Below are 23,112 nucleotides of genomic sequence, written 5' to 3' on the forward strand. Positions count from 1 at the left end.
ATTAGTCCAAGTACTGGCACAACCCCTTCAACATTTACAACCACTTCCACTACTACAACTACTCCTGTGCCATCTCTGTCAACAGAGACCCCATCTTCAATTAGTCCAAGTACTGGCACAACCCCTTCAACATTTACAACCACTTCCACTACTACAACTACTCCTGTGCCATCTCTGTCAACAGAAACCCCATCTTCAATTAGTCCAAGTACTGGCACAACCCCTTCAACATTTACAACCACTTCCACTACTACAACTACTCCTATGCCATCTCTGTCAACAGAAACCCCATCTTCAACTAGGCCAAATACTGGCACAACACCTTCAACGTTTACCACAACTTCCACTACTACAACTACTCCCATGCCACCTGTGTCAACAGAAACACCACTTGTAACTAGTACAAGTACTTACACAAAACCTTCAACAATTACAACCTCTTCCACTACCACAACTACTCCTTTGCCACCTACCTCAACAGAAACACCACCTGTAACTAGTCCAAGTTCTGGCACAACACCTTCAACATTAACAACCACTTCCACTACTACTACTCCAACACCACATGTATTAACAGAAACACCACCTACAACTAGTACAAGTACTGGCACAACACCTATAACATCTACTCATACACTACCTACCTCAACAGAAATACTATCTAAAACTAGTACAACTAGTTCCACAACACCTACTTTAATATTTACATCTACTACCACCTCCTCTACTAACACACCAATAATTATTGTCCACGGACATTCCACAACTCCCCCTTTGAATTATCCACAAATTGTTAAAACATCTGTTTCTACACCGTTTTCACCTACATCTGTAAGTCAGAGCACTACACTCTGTTTTTGTGAACTACAAGGAAGACAATATAGGCCTGGTTAGTAACTGTAAATAGTAAATTTAATTGTTAAACCATTAAAATGTTTTCAATTCTATTAAATGTTCCAACAGTGTTGTATTTTGATTACTTTCACTTTTTTATAGGAGAGTCAATATTGGAACAGAAGCACATTGGCTCAGGGATTTGTCTCACCATGATCTGCTCCATAACCTGTGCAATTCAGAACAGCACTGAGCTATGTCCTTCACCTATATCACCTACACCAGCTCCACAATATGACTGTCCTAGATGGAGCAAAACTGTAAACTATACATATGCATTTAACATACACACATACATGCATATATATATATATATATATATATATATATATATATATATATATATATATATATATATAAATCCTGTTTTTGATTGCACAATCATGGTGTGATTTCATAGTACACTGTAAAAAGTGGTAACCTGTGATGTATTACAGTAAACAACTATTCCTATCTGATCTAACCCTTACATTTTTGTTTTTTTCAATGTAAGAAATACAAATTGCAATGTTTTTGCAAGAATATATTTCATTATGAATGTTCTCCATGCCTATTTTGAAATAGCAACAAATTAATACCATTCAATCTGCCTTTCTTCATAGTCTCTAATTTTAGTATTTTCTTTAATATTTCCAGACTAACGAGATTTTTAGCATATCTAACTGCACCATGGCAAAGTGCATAAAGGGAGAGATCATTGAGATTGTCCCATTGCAATGTCCTCTGCTCCAGAAAATCACCTGTGAAAATCATCAGCCGGCAGTTCTGGTCTATGATAAGCACCAATGCTGCCAGCAGTATGCCTGTGATTGTAAGTAAATTGTTCCTATTGTTATTCTATCTTTGTGGTTGCCATCAGTTACTAAAATAGTCCTCTTTCCTGGCTCACTGTGTATGTAGCACTTTACATTGTTTAACCTCTTAACCTGCACCCCAACGTGGGCGTCCTGGGGCACGTTTCACTAAGGAGGTTCAACCAACTCTGAGTTTAAACTTGAATTCTCAGTTGACTTACCCTGAGATGGGAAACGCTGAGTTTTCGGTTACAGAACAGCTGAAATGAGTTGGTTTAATCACCTCTAAATTGACTGACTCTGAGTTAAGCGCGTACACCACACCTGTAAAAAGCCATTATCAATGGAGCGCTGATATTACTATTCACCATGGCAACAGCTCCCACCAAAAAGCTGTCTGCATACTTCAGAATCAATACAAATGTAATTCTTCTCAGTGTTATAATATGACAGGTCAAAACTGGCAGAACGTTAGATTAATGAACTAATAGCTAATCATTTTATGGTATCTCATGGGCAAAAAATATATATAAAATAATAATATTAATAATACAATTTTAAGTGCATTTTTATTAACATACTTTCTTAGCAATAGATCCTATTTACAGTAGGCTAAGTTCAAGTAGCTCTAGATGCTATTTACAGAAAAAATGTACAGTGAAAATCGTGATATATTCTATTTACCATGTAAAAATAGCAGTTCTTTGTAACAGGCTAAGTGTAAATAATAATTAGATGCTAGTTGTACTTTATACCGGAAGATACATACTAGGCCCATGTGCACCTCAGTATTGTTTTACAATAACAGGATGCAATAATAACATATTGTAAATTATTTTATTTATTAAAATTATAAATAGTTGTATCATTATTAAACACTCGTCAGGCACTTTACTTCCACTTTTAGAACATTTTGTTCATTTTTATTGAAAATAAATTCTAATGTGACATGTGATGGGAAAAGTGAGAAAACGAGCTCGGCAAAAGCCGGACTCTAACCCAATCAATCGCGTTACAAGCTAGTTTTCCGTTCCCAAAACATTACTGCCTACACCACTGAAGCCGTTATTCACATGTCGTATTTAACCTTATGTGTCGATTGAGGGCGGAGCTACAGTAGATTTGCATTTAGTAATGGACACTCCGAATAATCTTGTTTTCCATGTGCATTAAGATTATTTTTATTACCACACTGGCATAGAATTTTATTTAAGCAAAATGCACTTAATTTAGATCCCCCTCAGGAAACCAGATTAAGTATCTTATATAACATTTTCTTATATAGAAAATCTATCTTTATTTTAATATTTTTTAATATTTTTTTTTTTATTATATATATTTGTACTTGGGGGGGGTACATTGTACAAAAATGTACATTTTTCCAGCGTGCATTTAAGAAGTGTTTAAAAAGGGGGAGGAGACCGAAAGAAACTCTGGGTTTACCGAAGAAAACCTGCTCCTGACCAGGTTGGTTCATAGAGTAAGTTCCCATGGTATAAGTTACCTCTCTTTCAGAAATGGGCTTGACTTACCCTGCTTTCTCTGGTTTGACAAACCTCCCATTCTGAAACAGAAAACCTAGAGTTCCTCTTCAGGAACTCGAGCTGCGTCGAACGCTTTGGGGAAACGCCTTTGGCAAGATCAAGTCTGAATATCGTGTGCAATCTGTCCAATGGAAGGGCGTGACGTCACGGGCGGTGTAACGTAGCGACCAGGAAGCTATAAAGGCACATGCCACGCAGCTGACTTCAGCTTCTTGTCTTTCAGCAAGTGCTCTGTGTGTGCATGTCATTCTGTCTTGTCAGTATTATTTATTGTCTTTTGTCACTATTAGCTCCTTTAAGTCGCTATAGTATGTCAAAGAGCAAAGCTAAGACTAGGCATCTGAAGGGTAAATTCAGATTGTGTGTTCTTCCCTGCTCAACAAAGCTAAACATTAGAGGCGGGGATACACACAGTCTGTGCGTGGTCTGCCCGGGATCAAAGCGCGCTGCGTATGATTTCATGTGGGCTTCGATCCCGGTGGGCTCTCTTCGAGAAGTGAGCCTTCGCCAGCGTTCATCGCGCTGCCGGTTCTGCTTTCGCCGAGGCGGAGCGGCGCTGGCATTTGTTGGGTTCGCAGATCGATCTACTGGAGGGAATGGAGACAGGCACATCCTTATCTCCTACCTTACCCATCAGATCTGCCCGATTCCTGGGTTCGGAAGACCCCCCCCCCCCCCCCACTCCACCTCCGAGCCTTGTAGTTGCACAAACATAAAGTTGCATAAGCACTAGTATACAACAAACAGTGTTATGCGTAACATTATACGGGATTAATATTGTTTGCGTGACTAAGCTATTCGCGCTATCGAGGCAACGCGTGTATTACATCATTTTCAGTTTTGATGTGAATTTTTCCACACCCGACCGCTTGTCTGGTTGTTTAAGCTCCATTTAATAAGGAGGAGTTAGTTCTATCACTTCAATGTGTACTTTATCACAATCTAGACCGTGTTTACTTGTCTGATTGTTTGATTACATTAAATTTTGAGGAATATAATGACTTTGAGAAGTTAATATATCACTTCAATGTATATTGTATCACAATCCAGACCGTGTTTACTTGTCTGATTGTTTGATTGCTTTAAATTCTGAGGAATATAATGACCGTTAACTAACTTCGAGAAGTTCAATATATCACTTCAATGTGTATTGTATCACAATCCAGACCGTGTTTACTTGTCTGATTGCTTGATTGCATTAAATTCTGAGGAATATAATGACAATTATTTAATTTGTGAAGTTAGATGTACTGGAGGGACTGCTGGGCGGGAGCAGCCCCCTCCGCGTACAAACAGCCCGTGTTCCCTGCTTCGGGACCAGAGGCTGAAGCAACGCTCTGGGCCAGCGACTTCCCAGCCTAAACCGAATCCAATGGAGCGTACTTCAGGCTGGGAGGTCCACGGCCAAGAAGTCATGACACATTTCGGTCACGACTACAGAGGGCGGCCCCTACTGGAGTAGAGCGGTGCCCACCTCATTACACGGTGCCCGTCTCACCTCAGTGCTCTCTGGAGGCGGGTCTGCCAACCCTGCCAGAGTTTCAAGGCGCAGCGGCTTCCAGCAAGCACTGCTCTCAGTTATTTCCGCCCGTGAGCGTAGCGGAGCTGAGACGCTCGCCGCCCTTTCGGGGGCCTCTTACACCAGAGGTCAGTCTCGACAGACTTTGGAAACTACTGCCTAATGTATCTCAATGGGTCCTGCACACAGTAGAAAGAGGCTATCGCATTCAGTTCGGCCATCCACTGCCGACATTCAATGGGGATACACCGACAGTAGTCGGCCCCCAGCAGGCTCTGGTGATGGAGCAAGAAGTGAATACCCTATTAAGGAAGGAGGCCATCGAGGTGGTACCTCCTCTAGAGAGGGAGTCCGGGTTTTACAGCCGGTATTTCATAGTTCCAAAGAAGGATGGGGGGTTGCGTCTGATCTTAGACTTACGTCATCTAAACCTCTCAGTAATGTCACTGAAGTTCAAAATGCTCACTGTCAAACAGATTGTAGCTCAAATCTGATCTGAGGACTGGTTTTTCACAATAGATCTCAGAGACGCATACTTCCATATATCCATCCATCCACAACACAGGAAGTTACTGAGGTTCGCTTTCAGGGGCAAAGCTAACCAATATGGAGTACTTCCCTTCGGCCTTGCACTCTCACCCCAATCATTCATGAAATGTGTAGATGCGGCTCTGGTTCCTCTCCGTATGCAGGGCATCCGCATTCTGAACTACATCGACGATTGTTTGATTTTAGCTCAATCAGAGCAGATGGCGGTTTGACATCAAGATGTCGTTCTCGCACATATGGGGGAGCTGGGTTTGAGACTGAATGCCAAGAAGAGTGTGCTTTCTCCAGTTCAGAGAACCACCTATCTAGGCGTAGTGTGGGAATCGACCACGATTCAGGCACGTCTGTCTCCTGCTCTGATCGAGTCAATCCTTAGCTCAGTCAAGAGAGTCAGAGAAGGCCAGTCACTCACTGTCAAGCAGTTTCAGAGACTGTTAGGGCTTATGGCAGTTACATCCAACGTGATACCTTTTGGCCTCCTGCACATGAGACTACTACAGTGGTGGCTCAAGACCAAGGGATTTTCCCTGAGGGGGAATCCATTACAAACTATCAAGGTCACGAGGCGATGCCTTCATGCCTTAGACATATGGAAGAAACCTTGGTTCTTGAATCAGTGCCCGGTGCTGGGAGCTCTTGGTTGCCATGTAACCCTTGTGACAGATGCGTCCCTCACCAGTTGGGGTGCGGTCATGAGTGGCCACCCTGCCCGCGGTCTGTGGAGCGGTCGCCATCTGACATGTCATACCAGTTGTCTAGAGATGCTAGCTGTGCATCGAGCATTGAAATATTTCCTCCCAGACCTGAGAGGTCACCATGTGTTGGTGCGCACCGACAACACATTGGCGATCTCTTATTTCAGTCATCAGAGAGATCTGTATTCGTGCCCCTTGTACAAGCTGGCACACCAGATCCTTCTGTTGTCCCAGCACAAACTCCTCTCGTTCGGAGCAGTGTATATTCCTGGGAGATTGACTGTGGGAGCAGACATACTGTCGAGACAGGGGCCGAGGCCTGGGGGGCTTCACCCAGAGGTGGTGAAGTAGATATGGAGAGTTTTATGGACCTCTTTGAGACTCAAGAGATATCGCAATGTCCCCTCTGTTTCTCTCTAGTTCATCCAGCTCCTCTGGGACTGGACGCTATGGTACAGACCAGGCTGAGGCTTCGTCTGTACGCTGTTCTGGCGAGAGTACGCTGGGACGGGGTCTGTTTTCTATTAGTAGCCCCATTCTGGCCAGGCCCAGTATGACTCGCAGATCTGATCTCTCTCCTCGACGGCTCTCCATGGGAGATTCCGATCAGGACAGATCTACTCTCTCAGGCACAGGGCAAAATAATTCACCCTCGCCCAGAGTTGTGGAAGTTGTGGGTGTGGCCCCTGAGGGGGCACAGTTCATAGCTTCCGGTCTCTCAACCGAGGTTGTTGAGACCCTGCTCCAACCCAGAGCTCTCTCAATGAGGAAACTGTACGCCCTGAGGTGGAAGCTCTTCACCTCATGGTGCAGAGTCCGCCAGCTTTACCCTTTTAACTGCCCAGTTGGTACAGTTCTTGAGTTTCTCCAAGCTAGGCTCTCTGCGGGGTTAACTCTCTCCACCTTAAAGGTGTACGTGGTGGCAATAGTGGCTTACCACGTCCCTTTCAATGGTCAGTCAGTGGGTAGACATCCACTAGTTACACGTTTTCTCCGTGGTACGCTGAGGCTGAGACCTCCAGTACGGCTCTTTGTAAGGCTCCATTTGAGCCGATTCATGATATCTCAGATAGACATTTGACCCTGAAGACTGCCCTATTACTGGCTATTACTTCTCTAAAGAGAAGTTGGAGATCTTCAGGCCCTCTCGGTGGCCCCTACCTACTTAGACTTTGCCCCTGGTATGGTCAAAGCATTTTTATACCCTCGAGCAGGTTACGTTCCTAAAGTTCCCTCTGTTATGCCCACAACCCATAGTACTGCAGGCCTTCTGCCCTCCTCCCTTTCGGGAGCCAGACCAGAAGCTAAACTAAAACTCCTAAAAAGGGTTTTCCTGCCTCTAATCAGACCCTAAGTCGTTGGATAGTCAAGGCTATCAACATCTCCTATGAGTCTTCTTTCCAAATACACCAAAATGATGTGTGTAACACACTGAAGTAAGCAACTGTTACAATTTTAAGTTAGGTAGGGCACTTTCAGCTGTGAGTCCCATAATGGCCAACAGGTTAAGTGCACATTGCATAAGGTGAAGTGGATGCCATTTATACCACAAAGCATACAGTATCCACCACTCTACACACCACAAAGAGTCTGCTCAGTCATGTGGTTTACCATTCTTAATTTAGTTCCTACTCTAAATAACTCAGCTGATGAGATGTGGAACTGTAAATACACTTTTACAACCAAAATTGAAACAAAATCCAATCAAATTAAAGATCTTGATCCGGCATTGACCACAACACACAAAAAAAGGATAAACATTATAGCCTAAGCAATAAAATTGTACTGTGCTAATTCTAGAGCTAGAAGGTTTGATATGAAACCCCAGATGGGTTTGAGGACTACCAAAATAACTAAATAACTTTCTAATAACTAAATAAATGTTCCATAACATTTTCCTATTTTTCACCCTCTCCTAATCATAGGCTTTTGTCAAGGCTGGAGTGGTTCACATTACATCTCATTTGATGGACTCTTCTACAGTTATAAAGGAAACTGCACTTATATATTAATGGAGGAAATTAGGCCTCAATACCACTTGAAGATCTACATTGACAATAACTATTGTGACAATGGTGAGCTTGCATCTTGTCCCAGATCCATTACTGTGTCTTACAATGATCAAGTCATCACACTTAGGAATGACATTGGAGGTGTGGATCTAGAGGTGAGACCTACAGTAAGATTGCAAAAAGACTTTGTGTTTGGTCTACACTGTATTGTAAATGTGTTGGTTTTCTTTGTGGTTGCCTGTTTTTCTATAAGGCTCTGAAGGACAATGTTAAGCTAATGCTGCCATATGCTCACAATGGTGTGAGAGTAATAAGCTCAGGACTAGACTTGTTTCTGAGTATTCCAGAGCTGAATGTTGATATAACATTCAGAGCACTTGGCTTCAGCATCAATCTGCCAGTTCAGCATTTTGGAAACAACACACAAGGACACTGTGGTAAGTCAGCACATCAAAATATAAAAATAAAAATAAAAACTTTAAAAGGTTAAGGAGGTCATATCAGGATAAAGTAAATTAACAATAAAATCATAAGTTGTAGCAAAGAACAGATAAAAAAAAGTATGTTTTGTAAATATTTCACTAACTGTGAAAGCTGTTAACATTTGTTTAATAAAAAAAATATGTGCATGGCGATGTAAAATAAAAAAGAAAAGCCGTCGTTGTATGAAGAGGTTTGTTTTTATGCATTATGAATCTAAATCATTCCAAATAATTCTCACTAAGGAACATGCAACAACAACCAGGCTGATGACTGCATGATCCCTGGAGGCATCTTGGTCAATGACTGTGAAGTGATGGCGGACTACTGGCCAGCCAGTGGTGTGAATGGGAAAATGTGCCAACCAACTCCAAAACCCCCAGTCTTGAATATATCCCCACCCACACCAAAGGCACCATGCCTGGCCCAATCTGAATGCAACCTTCTCGAGAGCAAGTGAGTACATTCTATGAGGTGTAATTAAAAAAAGTGCAACAAACTCTGCATGATTGCTTCCAAAGTAATATTTGTCCTTTCAATAATCTATTCTGCATTATAAACCTCCCCAGGCTGTTCGAAGCATGCCATTTCCACGTGCCTCCTAAAAACTTCTTTTTAGCTTGTCAATCAGACATCTGTAATATGAAAAACCCCACCATAGTGTGTGCCAGTCTTCAGAGCTATGCAAGTGCTTGCTCGCAGGTTGGAGTCTGCATTCACTGGAGGAACTACACTAAGCATTGCAGTAAGTTAATTGATATATTAAACCGATTTAATTTAATCTGTATAAATGTATTTAATTTGATCAAATATATTATGATTAAAGACTAATTTTCCTTTCAAGTAGAATATTGTGTAGGTGCTGTAAAGATTTGAATTAAGAAATTGTTTAAACATTTTTTCCTCAGACATTAAATGTCCAGAAGATAAAATCTTTTTGCCTTGTGCTAAACCTGAACCACCAACATGTAGAGATGGGTAGGCTATGTCCCTTTTTCACTTTATTCTGAAATAATTTAGACCATTGTGGTAATACAAAATTCAGTGCTGATAAATGACAAATAAACATGGGAAGGAGATAGGAGATATCATTACTGTACAGTTTACGAGTTAAACAATATCTGCTGGAATTGTTTAATACTTCTCTTATTGTTTACTTCTGATGAACATACTAAAATACTTTGCACATTACACATGCAGTTGAGTCAAAAGTTTGGATGAGCGCTTAAAACTCTGACACCCTCTTTGGATTGCAGTGTTAAAATAGCCTAGGATGCCATTTTAATGTGATCTAAATGTATTGTGTGTAATAAGCTGTTAATAATATTTGAATTTCAGGCCTATGCAGAGCATAACAGTGCCCACAGAAGGCTGCTTCTGCCCTGAGAACACAGTACTCTTCAGCAAGCAGTCAGGATTATGTGTGCCAAAATGTGGTGAGAGCCCATTACAGTTTATGTTTGTGTGTGTGTGTGTGTGTGTGTGTGTGTGTGCTCTTGTTTTTGTGACATATCAGGACACAACTATAATGACATGGGAATGACACAGGTATTTACAAGGAGAGGGTGACTTATGAGGACATAACTCATGTCCCCATTTTTCAAGACACTTATAAACCATACAGAATGAGTTTTTTTATTTTGAAAAAAATAAAAATGTACATAGTTTCCTGTGAGGGTTAGGGTTAGGTGTAGGGTTGGTGTAGGTAAACAAACGTGTGTGTGTGTGTGTGTGTGTGTGTGTGTGTGTGTGTGTGTGTGCGTGTCTATTAGAGGTGAAGCCTTGGTCTTAATACTGTGCATCAAACACATCAACATGCATGTCATAACCATTTTTTAGAAAGTTTCTGATTTTGGCCTTTTCTTTTAGGATGCTTGGATCCTTCTGGCACACTGCGTGAGGTAAAGCAAGGTTTAAACTGTTCAATTTATAGCCTCTTGTTGAAAAAAAATCTCATGCCTGTTTATTTTTGTTTCTGTTGCAGTATGATGAGCATTTTAGGTACAAATGTGAGGACTGTGTCTGTGATAGGGCAAGCCAATCAGTGTTCTGTAAGCCCAAGAAGTGTCCTGATGTAAATCCTGAGATCTGCACTGAGCCCGGCTTTGTGCTGGTCAATGTCACCGATCCCTCAGAGCCATGCTGCAGCAAACAAGTTTGCCTTAAGATTAGCTTTCTTTTTTTTTTTTTAAAATAGGGTAAAATATTACCCTATTAATAAAATATTAAAATATTTTTAAAATATTTTCTTCAAGATTGCAGTGCTGTTTTTAAGTCCCATCTTACTGTTGTAGATTGTTCTACTGACATGTGCCCAAGTGGATCATGTAAAAAAGAGTCCTGCATTTATGATGCACCAGACAACACCAGACATGTTCTCAAGGTACATTTGAAAACATCTTTTCAGTTCATCAGGCAAATAATCTTCTCTGTTCCTCAACCTTTATGGAGTCTGGCTGTCTTTTTGTAGAATGGAGAGCAGTACAAGTACAAATGTGAAACTGTTACCTGCCGTCAAATGAAGAAATCGTTTGTAATTGAGAAGAACATCACAGAATGTCCTTACCTGAGTTCAAAGGACTGTGGGCCTGTGAGTAGAATCTCTAGCCTGAACTGCACATACAAAACACTAGTTCTGGATGTATAGTGATTGTTGTTGATTTTACATTTTTGCAAATTTTTCTATCTATTATAAAAATTTGCACATCCCTAAAGCATTTTTAGGATAAGATTAAGAACGATATTTACAAGAAAAGTATGAGAGAAAGGGCGATGAGATCAGAAAGGATTTTTAAAACATTTTTTTTACATCTACATTACTTAAAACGTTTGAAAATACAGTAAATGGTGCCACTGGATTATTAAAACCACTGTATACAATTATTTTTCAATCCAAGGGGTTTCAATATGAGAAAAAAGTTGGAGAGTGTTGTGGAACATGTACACAAGTTGCCTGTATTTATGATACACCAGACAAAACCAGACATATTCTCAAGGTACATTTTTAAACTTTTTTTCAGACTTTGTTCACCAGACAAAAAATCTTGCTTTATTCTTCAGTCCTAATGGAGTTTGTCTATCTTTTGTTAGGATGGAGCAGTTGACAATTACAAATGTGAAACTGTTACCTGTCATAAATTCAATGGCATGTTTGTGACTGAGAAGACCAAAACAGAATGTCCTTACTTGAGTTCATTTGATTGTGGGCCTGTAAGTAGAATCTTTAGCTTCAACTCTGCTTCGAACACTTCTTATGGATGTTTTTGGTTGTTGCTTAATTCAACATTTTTCCAACTATTGAAGATGTTTGTACAGCCCCAATGCAGCATTGTGTGCATTAGAATTAAAACTACCATTTAAACTTGTTTGTTTTTGCACTTCAAGGGGTTTGAATATATGAAAAAAGAGGGAGAGTGCTGTGGATCATGTAGACAAGTGGCCTGTATTTATGATGCACCAGACAAAACCAGACATGTTCTCAAGGTACATTTCAAAATATTCTTCATTATTTCAGTTCATCATCTGGTCTGTTCTTCAGTCTTCATGTTTCATTCTTATTTTTTTTTAGGATGGGAACCAGTACAATTTCAAATGCATGAATGCTACCTGTCTGAAAAGAAATGGCATGTTTATGACGATGGAGAGCTATAAACAATGCCCACCATTTAATCCAGATGACTGTGTGCCTGTAAGTACAATATCTATAACGCGAGAAGTGCACTTACACCCCTGTTCCAAGCAATGAAAGAGGATGAGGGCTCAAAGGATAAAACATTTTCTTTGTGTAGGCGACAAAATGCCCCTTCATTCATATTCATTAAAAACCTTGCTTAAAAAGGTACTTTGTTAACCATTTTAACCTTGGAAAATAGAATTTCATGTAGTGTTTCAAGAAAATTATCCATGTAAATTGTAGTAAATCAATGAAAATGTACAATATGTTTGGAAAATTCATTTTGTTCAAATGGCTGTGTTAATTTTTTTGTATCGAAGCCTGTTTCCACCACAGGAAAAATAAATAAACGTACTTGTAAATTTTAATCTCACAATTCATACTTTTATATTAAAATTTTGAGTTTCTTGAGAAAGAAACTCTTAGGAGAAAAATCCTGAAAAAAAAAATGAATTACAAGATGTACTGTAAACTCGATATTGAAGTTTAAAAAAAAAAAAATATTCTGACTTTTTTACTCAGAATTGAGAGAGAGAGAGAGAGAGAGAGAGTCAGAATCTTTAAATAGACGTACAATAACCTTTTTAGTTTTTTACTCTGTGGTGGAAATTGGCTTCCGTAGTTGTGAGAGATTTGAAAATACCAAAAATTCAAAGCAATGCTTTTCTTTCTATTATTTGTGTTCTTACAGGGAACAGTGCAATTTGACAAAGATGGATGCTGCCAGATCTGTAAGATATTGTTTTTTCCACACTATTATATATATGCAGATCATTTAAATGATGTTTAGAAAATAAAAAATAACATGTTAGGCACTGCATAGAATGAAGAGCATGTATTGTTACTGAAAGTCACAGGTTTACATGCCTTTGTTATCTCTCAGGTGAAACCAGCAACTGTGTTCGTGTGAAGAACGTCACCCGTCTGCATGTCAAAGACTGCATTTCCATCAAGGATGTAGAAGTTGCATCCTGCACTGGCCACTGTGATGACAGATCAAGGTGAGAGCATTGCACACCTATTTATGAAACGCTTACTTAGTATTATTTTATCAAATTCTCAGAAAAACCGTACGTCTTAAGCCCCGTTCACACCAAGCACGATAACTATAAAGATAACTATAAAGATAACTATAAAGATAACTATATTAGCGTCCACACCAGCGAACGATATCGTCTGTTTATTCTGAGCGCACGTGCGTCTGCCGCTTTAAATCCTCGAGCTCGTTATAGCAGGGTGGATTCTGATTGGATGTCAATGTTTGTATCGTTCATCAGCTGGAAAAAAATCGTTCTGAAAATGATTCCAACGATACCGTTTCTCTATGCTTTTATTGTTATAGTTGTAATGTGGACTCTGCTATTCTTTAATATTGAGAACGATTTTTAGAACTATATCTTTATCGTTATCTTTAAAGTTATCGTGCTTGGTGTGAACAGGCCTTTAGAGTTACAGAGTAATGACAACACACTGTAGATCCTAAAACAGCAACTAAAAAATCCACAAAAACAAATCATCTTGAAACGAGTTGCTGAAAGGTCAGAAAAGTAAAGTCAGCTAAATTTTTATCATTGTATGCCTTATCATTCAAACCTTTGGTGTGTACCAGTATTAAAAAAAAAAAACAATCTCACATCCAGCTATATTACACTCAACTGACTGGTGTTTTCTTGGAAATCCATGCAGATATTCGATGGAAAAGAACACCATGATGCACAACTGTTCTTGCTGCCAGGAGGAGAAATTCAGCCATCAACAGGTGAAGCTGAAGTGTGCCGATAACAGCGAGATCCTTTATGACTACATTTATGTTGAGAGCTGCAGATGCACTCCTACCAAGTGTGAAGAATACACTGAAAAGTTGGAAGACAATATGGAACGTGAAGATAAAGGACACAATAGACGACATCATGACAAATACCGATGGAAAAACGATTTTAATGGATGGCACTAAAATGATCGTAAAAGTCTGTACATTTAATTAACTGACATAATGTTAATATTCCACTGAAAGTAATACAATTTTGAGCATAATATACTGATAACCACAATAATAATACAGGTGGCAAAAGAGACAAATGACGAATTAGAGGTAATCACAGGTACCTTTTTTTTTCACAAGCTGAGGTAAATATTAATATATAGAAGGTGCACAAAGTGTTATGCATACAAATACAAAACTCTGCCAATCCTAACATGACACTAAATTAATACAAGAAACAATAAACAACATAAAACCCAAATTAATAACAAACTAACAAGAAACATTATTATTTAGACAATATATACAGTATATATCAAATGTAAAGTATCACATAGGGAGCTGCGGGAATGTCATTTTATGGTTTTTCAATGTTAATTATAGATGACCTGTTAGAATCAGTACAGTTTTTACCATATATAGTAAGGGAACCTGCCATTAACCAATTACCAGGTTTTACCGTATCATTTTTGTAGGTTTTTACTTCTAAAATACATGGTTAAAAACAGCATAGAAAATCTGTGGATAAAAATATCCTGCTTGACTTCTGTTGATCTGTCACAATAAGAAATCAAAAGTGTTAAAATATATAACCGAAAGTGACAATGTTGATTTAAGCTGATTGTTGTAGTGCATTAATGTTTTGTTGTTGTTGTTGTAGTTGTTTTTTGGCAAATATTGCATTATTCTTTTTTTCTTTGTGGTTTGATCTGTGGTTTGAAGGTTATAGTTGGCATAATCGGTTTAGTTATTAAAAAAAAAATAATAATACTTAGTCTTTTTGGCAATGCATGATATAATTGTCTTTTTTCTTCCAATAAAATTAATTAAAATCACAATAAAGCATAATAAAAATCATCAATTACAGTCTCCTTGATTTTTTGTTTTTCTCGGAAAAGTGCCAACCTGCATACATTGAGTACAAAGCACTGGTGTACAAATTGTGTGCAAAAAAGTAACCCAAATAAACAGTGGTTCTGAGGCACTCACGAGGAATATAAGTTTAAAAGCTTGGCTATCCATTAAAAACATGCCAACATGTTCCGGCCTCTGTGGCCCTCTTCAGGGCAAATAAAAAATAAAAAAATCTTTTTTTTTAATTTGCCCTGAAGAAGGCCACAGAGGCCAAAAAGTTGGCATGTTTTGAGTTTAGATTATAACAGAAAACTTGATTTTGATTAAGCAGTTAAATATTTGTGAATAATAATGGAATTCTATGAAATGTGTGGTTTGTAATGCAACCTTCATGTCCAATAGCCATGTCATAAGATAAATTATTTAAAAGTAAATCAATTTAAACTAAGGTGACCAGATTTCTAAAATGAAAACCGGGGACATTTCCTAGTTCAGTAGTCAAAATATAACTGAAATCTCACTTGTCATTATCTACGAATTTAAAAATGGGGACAGTATTTTTTATGTTTTTTTATTTTATTGTTGTGGGTTTCATAAATTAATATCATAATTGATACAGTGGTGTTTTTTTATTTTATTAAATTTTTTTTATACAACTCACAAAAAAATCACACTGAAAAACAGTAACTATTGCAAATAGCCTGGGGTGTAAATAGTCCACTCCTTGGTAACATCACTAAACATAATTTAAAATTAATTTACAAACTAAAAAAAATACAAACAAATGTTATTTTCTACCTGTATTTATCATTTTCACAACAGTGTGTACATACAACCTTTCAAATGTTGTGTATAAAATATGCTTCTGGAAATGGATCTTTTCTCTCCATAATCAGGGTTAATAGTTTGCATTTTAGGCTCATATAAACTACAAAGTATGTGCTTTGTGCAAATGTAATTGTGCAAGTGTAATTGATTAGTTTATTATTTTTATATCATTCACATCAGAGCCTTCAGAGTTGTGATGGCAAAGTTTCAGGAATGTTTAATAGACCTACTCACATGGAAAGAACCTATATGTGGATATATGTGCATATATGAAACCTATATGCAGGGTATATGCACATATATGCTGCATATATGCACATATATGATAATATATATGCTGCATATATGCGTATATATGCCACATATAGGCAAAATTTAGGTGCATATATGTGCATATACAGGAAATATAGGTCTCCTGCATTGCTTCTTCATATCCACATATAAGCCCTATACATACAAGATATGTCTTCTATATAGCTAATGGCAGGATCTGGTCATTTTGTAGCTCATATCTCATTTTTGACTGTCATACATGATGCCTAGCTCATATTTTTTGTTTTGTACTATTTGATTGATCTTGAGTAAATAAATAATGTACATTTCTACATTTTGGACTTTTATTAATGTTGCTTAGCAGCTATCGATTTTAATTGTACTATTATAGGTGAACATATAGGTGCATTTATACGTGCATATATGTACCTATATAGGTGTATGTATGCACATATATATATGTACATATATGTGTACATATATATGTGTGCATATATGTACATATATGTATATATAATATAGGAAAACGGCCAATTTTATATATGTCAATGTCACCTATATTAAAAACCTATATCAAAACCTATATTGAAACATATATGTTTATATAGGTTTTTTCCATGTGGGTATTGTGTGCAAAACAATCCCGCAACCTACATGTTTTGTTATACACTGCACACAAACAGTATTACTTTGTTTTAATATAATAACTTATGATAACAGCTCTGCTCTCGTCCAAGATTTCCATGGTTACAGTAGCGGCTTGCGACCAAGTAATAAGTTGGAAGCGTCCTCTGCTGGTGAAAATAATCACATTCATATGATAGCCAGCTGGCTAAATTGTTCGGGCTTTTCCAGTGTATTTGCGGGTTGTTTCCGAGGACAACTCCAGTCGGGGACAGGACAACAAAAACCGGGACTTTCCCCGGAAAACCCTTAAACTGTATATTACTTAATTAAATACTGGATTTTTTTCCTGGTAATATTTTTTTTTAAACTAGGCTATATACTAACATTCAGAACTGTAATGTTTTGGTTCACTATTGAATACATAAAAACAGAACTTTCTTAACATTATGTAAGGCTTACTTCAAAATCTCCATCTCTGGAGGCTTCTTCTATTAGCCTACTTGAAGAAGACTCGGTTTGTCCCAGAGGTCATACACTTTCCATCTTGAGGAGGTGAAGAATTGAGAATCATAAAATGTGGTCGATTTCAATCAGCTCTTTGTAAATATTCATGTTTTGAACAAAGTTGAGCTAATCTGCTTGTATCCACATCTGAGACATTCAGACACCATCCATCCTCTAGAGCTATTGTGAGCGATCAGTGAGCACTTTCTCTTTTATTGTGTCTTTGAGGCAATGTAGTTTGATCAGAAGTTGAAACCATGCTTACACACTATTACTATCTATCAGTCTAATCAACATAATGTTCTGGGTGTTTGAGAATAAACAGGATTTACAGAAACCCTGAAGGGAAAAAACTTTCAGTTATGCACATTTATCACAGATATCATCTCTAACTAAACAAGGATGTGAGTTCTGACAAAACCATGACGAAGTTATTTGGTGATATGGACGATGAGTCATTTTACCCAAACAATGAAAATTGTGTAAATAAAATATACGCCCCATTTCAGAAACTGCAAAATGTTAATTATTTCAACAAAATAAGAGGTATCATACAAAATGCATATTATTGTTTATTTAGTAGGCTACTGACCTGAATAAGATATTTCACATAAAAGATGTTTACATATAGTCCAGAAGAGAAAATAATAGTTTATAAAATTACCCTGGTCAAAAGTTTGCATCCCCTTAATTCTTAATACTGTGTTGTCACCTGAATGATCCACAGCTGTGATTTTTGTTTAGTGATAGTTGTTCATGAGTCCCTTGTTTCTGCTGAACAGTTAAACGGAGCACTGATCTTCAGAAAAATCCTTCAGGTCTCACAAATTCTTTGGTTTTCCAGCATTTTGTGTATTTTATACACTCTTTCTGACAATGACTGTATGATTTTGAGATCCATCTTTTCAAACTGAGGGACGCGTACACATCTATTATAGAAGGTTCAAACACTCACTGACGCTCCCGAAGGAAAACCATGCATTAAGTACCTGGGTGTGAAAACTTTTTGAATTTGAAGAATGGTAAATTGAACTTATTTTGTCTTCTGGGAAACATGTAACTATCTTGTGTATCCTCTGAAGGGCAGTACTAAATGAAAACATGCACGTACCTCCATTCTGTTCAAAAGTTTTCACCCCCCAGCTTAATGCATACAGTACATACATATGTGTGTGTGCATGTGTGTGTGTGTGTGCTCTTGTTTTTGTGACATATCATGACACAACTCTGTATAATGACATGGGTATTACACATATTATATTACATATATTACAAGGAGAGAGTGACTTATGAGGACATAAACCATGTCCCCATTTTTCAAAATGCTTATAAACCATACAGAATTATTATTATTATTATTATTTTTTTTTTTTTTGAGAAAGTAAAAATACACAAAGTTTCCTGTGAGGGTTAGGTTTATGGGTAGGGTTGGTGAAGGCCGATAGAATATACAGTTTGTACAGTATAAAAACCATTACGCCTATGGGATGTCCCCACTTTTCATAAAAACAAACGTGTGTGTGTGTGTGCACACGATTCAGGATCTTCAGAATGCAACAGCAAACAAAGATTATCAAACAATTGAGTGTTTAAACATCTTTCTTTATAATTGATTGAATTTCGATAACACATTTTTAAGATTTTTATTTCCTGAAGGAAGTACTGTACCTTCTTGGAAGGCAGAAAACATTTTTCTAGAAGTCACTATTGACACTTTCATAATGTTTATGGGGTTTTGTGTCATACAATCATGGCACTTTTGTCTATTTTGTAGCTTAATTAAAAAAAAAACTTTTGCTTGAACATACAGTATAGGTAGGTCTACAATGTCTTTTGAATGCAATTTAAAATAGGCAAAGGTAAATAGTTATTTGCATTCAGTGAGTATCAATATTTAATCCCCTTGCATCACTTTAAATATATGTAGCACACTGACAGATAATCAAGAAGGTAATGGAAAGGAAAGGTTTAATTATTTAAATGTCTCAGCCGGAGGCAATGACAAACAAAGATCATATCCTCAGTCAATCCTAATGGGTTTCAGAGAATTAGGTTTCAAACATGTCAAACAGACCGAGACAATGGTGTGCTAGTGGATCAAATAATGGTCCTATAAATGTTTAGGTTTAAGTTTATACATTTTTTGTATAGCTTATATTTTGAAGTGATCAAAGTGAGCGATTTGTGCACCACATCAAATTTTGACATCGACGATAACAACAACAACAAGAATAAAAATTCTGTTCACACTCCTAAAATGGCATTTATCCGACTTTCAAAAAGAAGAATAACATTTTGAGAGATTGATGCGATGTGAAACAGGCTTAAAGGAACAGGAATATTTGGTGAAGATTTACTTACCCTCAGACCATCAAAGATATAGATGTGTTTGTTTCTTTATATAAAACAGAAGAAAATTACCATTACTATACATGACTTGCTCACTAATGGATTCTTTGCAGTGAATGGGTACCATCAAAATGAGAGTTCAAACAGCTGATAAAACAACACAATAATCCACAATAATCCAAACGACTCCAGTCCATCAATTTACATCCTGTAGATCAAAAAGCAGCATGTTTGTAAAAAACATTTTTAACTTCCCACAAAGTATCAACATTCTGTTCAGGGCCGCTGCTGGCCAAATGGGTGCCCTAAACAAGATTGTATTGTTGTGCCCCCCTTCCTCAAATATGAAAATAAATAAATAAAAAACACCTACTATAGGGGTGAAAATAGAACTTTAATAAAATTGAAAAATAAAAAAGTAAATAAATGAATAAATTGTATTATTTACAAATTACAACTGAAGCTCTCGACATTTGCCTATGGCTGTAACTTTATTATATAACTCAAATTTATTCTATAGTCTCAAGCATTCAGAAATCATGCAAAACAAAAATAAGTAGTTTTCTCTAGATGAGGGAACGAGTGTTGGGTAAGCTAGCTTACACTACGGGAAAATCCCTTTTTCTTCTATAATACTGAAGCCAAAAAAATTATCCTTAATTTTGCATTAATTTAAAGCGCATTGCTGCCCAAGCAGACCTAGGCGAGACAGCTCGCGTGCCTATTAGTTACTCTGCAGCAACTGCTGTAACCTATCGAAGGACTGCTCGTGACGTAGGCACCAATGAGGGCATGGGCACCCGTGCACGCCACGTCCCGCCAAAATGGACATGGCTGATGTCTATATAAGCTGAGTCCAGATAGTTTACTCTTTTTCATTGATGAAGTGAAAAACAGAACGTAGCACAAGCACGGCAGGGTTACGCAACACTCGTTCCCTCATCTAGAGAGAACCGAGGTTACATTAGTAACCGAGAGCGTTCTCTTACAAGAGTCCTCTCGTGTTGTGTAAGATAGCTTATGCTACGTTCAGGGCCGGCTCTAGTCCTTTGGTTGCCCTAGGCGAGATTGAGTTTTGGGACCCCCAGGCTGAGTATCGCTGGTCTCAGTGGTCTGTGTTTCACTGGGGCCTGGAATGCTAGATGTGTCCCCTTCACCTGCAACAGCCAGATCAGTGGTGTTAAATTAAATTGTAACCATGTACGTTATCATTGAAATTGTGTTTGCTAGTAATACGTACAGTGCTTAATTTGTAAATTGCGAGGTCCCGGAACAAAGTGGGGCAATGGATCCACCGCGCGATTACAGAAGGGAGAGCTAACGGAGCACTCGTGCAATCACATTGGTGGACCAGTTTAAGTGATTAAGAGCGTGCATCAGTTGCTTTTATAGGGTCTGTAAGGTCATGAATTACATGGAAATGCCATGCGATTTTAAAACAACAATTTCCAGGCCTAAAAACTTTTATGAGGGGGACTATGTGTCGCATGGTTTTAATAATTCTTGCAGCTTTCAAGTTTAGAATGAGGGAAATTCCTGCATTTATTCAACATAGCTTGTAGGTTTGAATAATAAAATAAATCCACACAAAGTCTAAGGATAAGTCAGTCATTTGCAATGGTTCGAAGAGGGCGCCTTTCATAGTGTGCAGGACCGTGGAGAGGTCCCAGACAGGAACCAGAGGGGGCTGGGGAGTTTAATCTCCTAGCACCTCTCAGGAAACTAATGATGAGATCGTTCCTTCCCAGTGGCTGGCCAAGCATAGGTTTGACAAACGCTGCTATGGCAGCCACATACACTTTGAGCGCGGAAGGGGACCTGTCCTTCTCCAATAGCTCTCCACAACACTACAGCTTTTTTGACCCGAGCACCAGCTGTAAAAACACTGACTACTTTGAAGCGTAAAGCCTTTTAGTAGAAGGCGCTCTCGCCTGTGTAATGGTGTTCAACACTCCCTGTAGGAGGTCCGCAGGTATCCGTTGATGGCCCAGATATGCAGGGCCCATGGGTCCCCTGGCCTGAGAGAGAAGATCCCTCCTCACCGGAATCGGCCACGGGGTCGTGCTCGCTAGCTGCATCAGTTCTGGGAACCAAACTCGGTTCCTCCAGAATGGCACCATGAGGAGTACAGAGCATTCGCTCTCCCTGATTCGCTTGTACCTCTGGGTACAGGTGAGCAGGTTGTGTAACGGGCTCGTTGGCTGTGAAATACACTTCTCCAGTCAACTCTGCTGAGGAAACTGAGAGAGCGGCACGCACTATCTTTGATGGCGGCCTGGTAAAAACGAGACTCGACTATCTTTGTCTTCCTAGTGTGGTCAGGAAGACTTTGAGGGCTAAGGTTTCAGCGTTATCTTCTGCCGGGTACCCCGAGGGGGAGGCGGTCTGTGACGGCCTGAAGAGCGCGAGCGCTACTGAAACTCCCTGTGCTGTGAAGCTGGTGGAGGCAGTGGTGGTGCTGTATTCTGGTTGGGCGGCTGCTTTTTGGAGCAGCCCCTCGTGGAACTAGAGCGCTTTGGTAAGAAGTGGCGCATGGGCCTGATGCACTAGTAGAGCTGATGCAGTTTGACCAGCGGTGGTGTAAGCACTGCCGATTAAAGCCAATGTTTTCCTTAAGGGTTTCGAAGGAAGCGATGGCTTTGACTGCCATTCAGTGGAAGGCGGACACAGAAGTGTTGCTACCGGTTCCTCGACGGCAGGAATGGAGAGGTAGCCTTTGTCTTTCGCACCATCCATATGGGAGAGAATCGACGAGTCAGTAGGCCGCAGCATAGCAGAAAATGGCGCCTTCCAGCTTTTAGTCAGCTCCTCGTGGAGTTACTGCAGGAAGGGAGCCGGCCTCGCATGAGGTGTTGAGCATCGCCCGGGCAGGAAACAGCCATCCAGCCTGCTGGGCGCGGGTTCCTCAGGCAGAGACCAATCGCATCGAAGCTTGACCGCACACCGCTCGACTCTTGTGTGGAAGGGGTGGGGTCCGGGTTGGAGCCCGACCATCCTTCACTCTCAAAGGCTAGAAGAGAGCAGCTGTCCTCTTCTGCGTTGTCCCCGTCAGACCCGAGATGCAAAGGGGGGTTAGCCGGCCGTGATCGAAGATGGGGACACAGAGAGCGACGCACACGGGGAGTTAGCCAGAATGCGAGCACTATCAGGGATGTCCTCCAGCATTCTCTGTGAACGGTGCTTTTTTCGGCATGGCCCAGAAGAGAGAAGCAGAGGGGTGGGGTCCATGTCAAAGGAGGCTAAACAAGCCTGAAGGGTCGACATGGACATCGTATCACATTCCGGGCAGCCACCTTTGGAAAGAGCGTGGTCCACGTGATTTCTTCCCAGGCAGGAAACGCACAGGATGTGACTGTCCTGTCACTGAAGGAGGCTCTGCACGAGCCGCACTTGGAGAAATGAGGCATTTGAAACAACGCCTCAGCTCTTTTAGAATGGCTAACTGACGATACACCTGGAGGGGTTTAGACCAATACAGTGCCATTTTATTGCTACGGTGTGGTCTCTGGACCTGAACCCAGTCTAGAACTGTTAT

The 23,112-nt window shown here is 39.3% G+C and overlaps 1 protein-coding gene across 1 annotated transcript; it reads left to right on the forward strand.

Annotated features, from left to right (window-relative positions):
* The first annotated feature begins 363 nt into the window (after positions 1 to 363).
* Positions 364 to 22,086, forward strand: LOC132124787 (intestinal mucin-like protein). Its single transcript, XM_059535940.1, has 21 exons — positions 364 to 406; positions 997 to 1,154; positions 1,531 to 1,705; positions 7,921 to 8,162; positions 8,261 to 8,444; positions 8,733 to 8,943; positions 9,057 to 9,232; positions 9,396 to 9,465; positions 9,826 to 9,923; positions 10,357 to 10,388; positions 10,472 to 10,646; positions 10,782 to 10,870; positions 10,958 to 11,077; positions 11,385 to 11,483; positions 11,578 to 11,697; positions 11,872 to 11,970; positions 12,056 to 12,175; positions 12,852 to 12,891; positions 13,044 to 13,161; positions 13,847 to 14,020; positions 21,891 to 22,086. Exons 1-21 carry the CDS (start codon positions 364 to 366, stop codon positions 22,084 to 22,086), a joined length of 2,739 nt encoding a protein of 912 aa, XP_059391923.1.
* Positions 22,087 to 23,112: the final 1,026 nt, after the last annotated feature.

This window comes from Carassius carassius, chromosome 43, assembly GCF_963082965.1.
Source record: "Carassius carassius chromosome 43, fCarCar2.1, whole genome shotgun sequence".
NCBI lineage: Eukaryota > Metazoa > Chordata > Actinopteri > Cypriniformes > Cyprinidae > Carassius > Carassius carassius.

Coding starts and splice junctions, on each gene's coding strand:
- LOC132124787 (XM_059535940.1), top strand. CDS start 364: ATGCCACCTGTGTCAACAGAAACACCACTTGTAACTAGTACAA. Junction 10,871..10,957: donor ACACCAGACATGTTCTCAAG/GTACATTTGAAA, acceptor GTCTTTTTGTAG/AATGGAGAGCAGTACAAGTA. Junction 11,971..12,055: donor AAACCAGACATGTTCTCAAG/GTACATTTCAAA, acceptor ATTTTTTTTTAG/GATGGGAACCAGTACAATTT.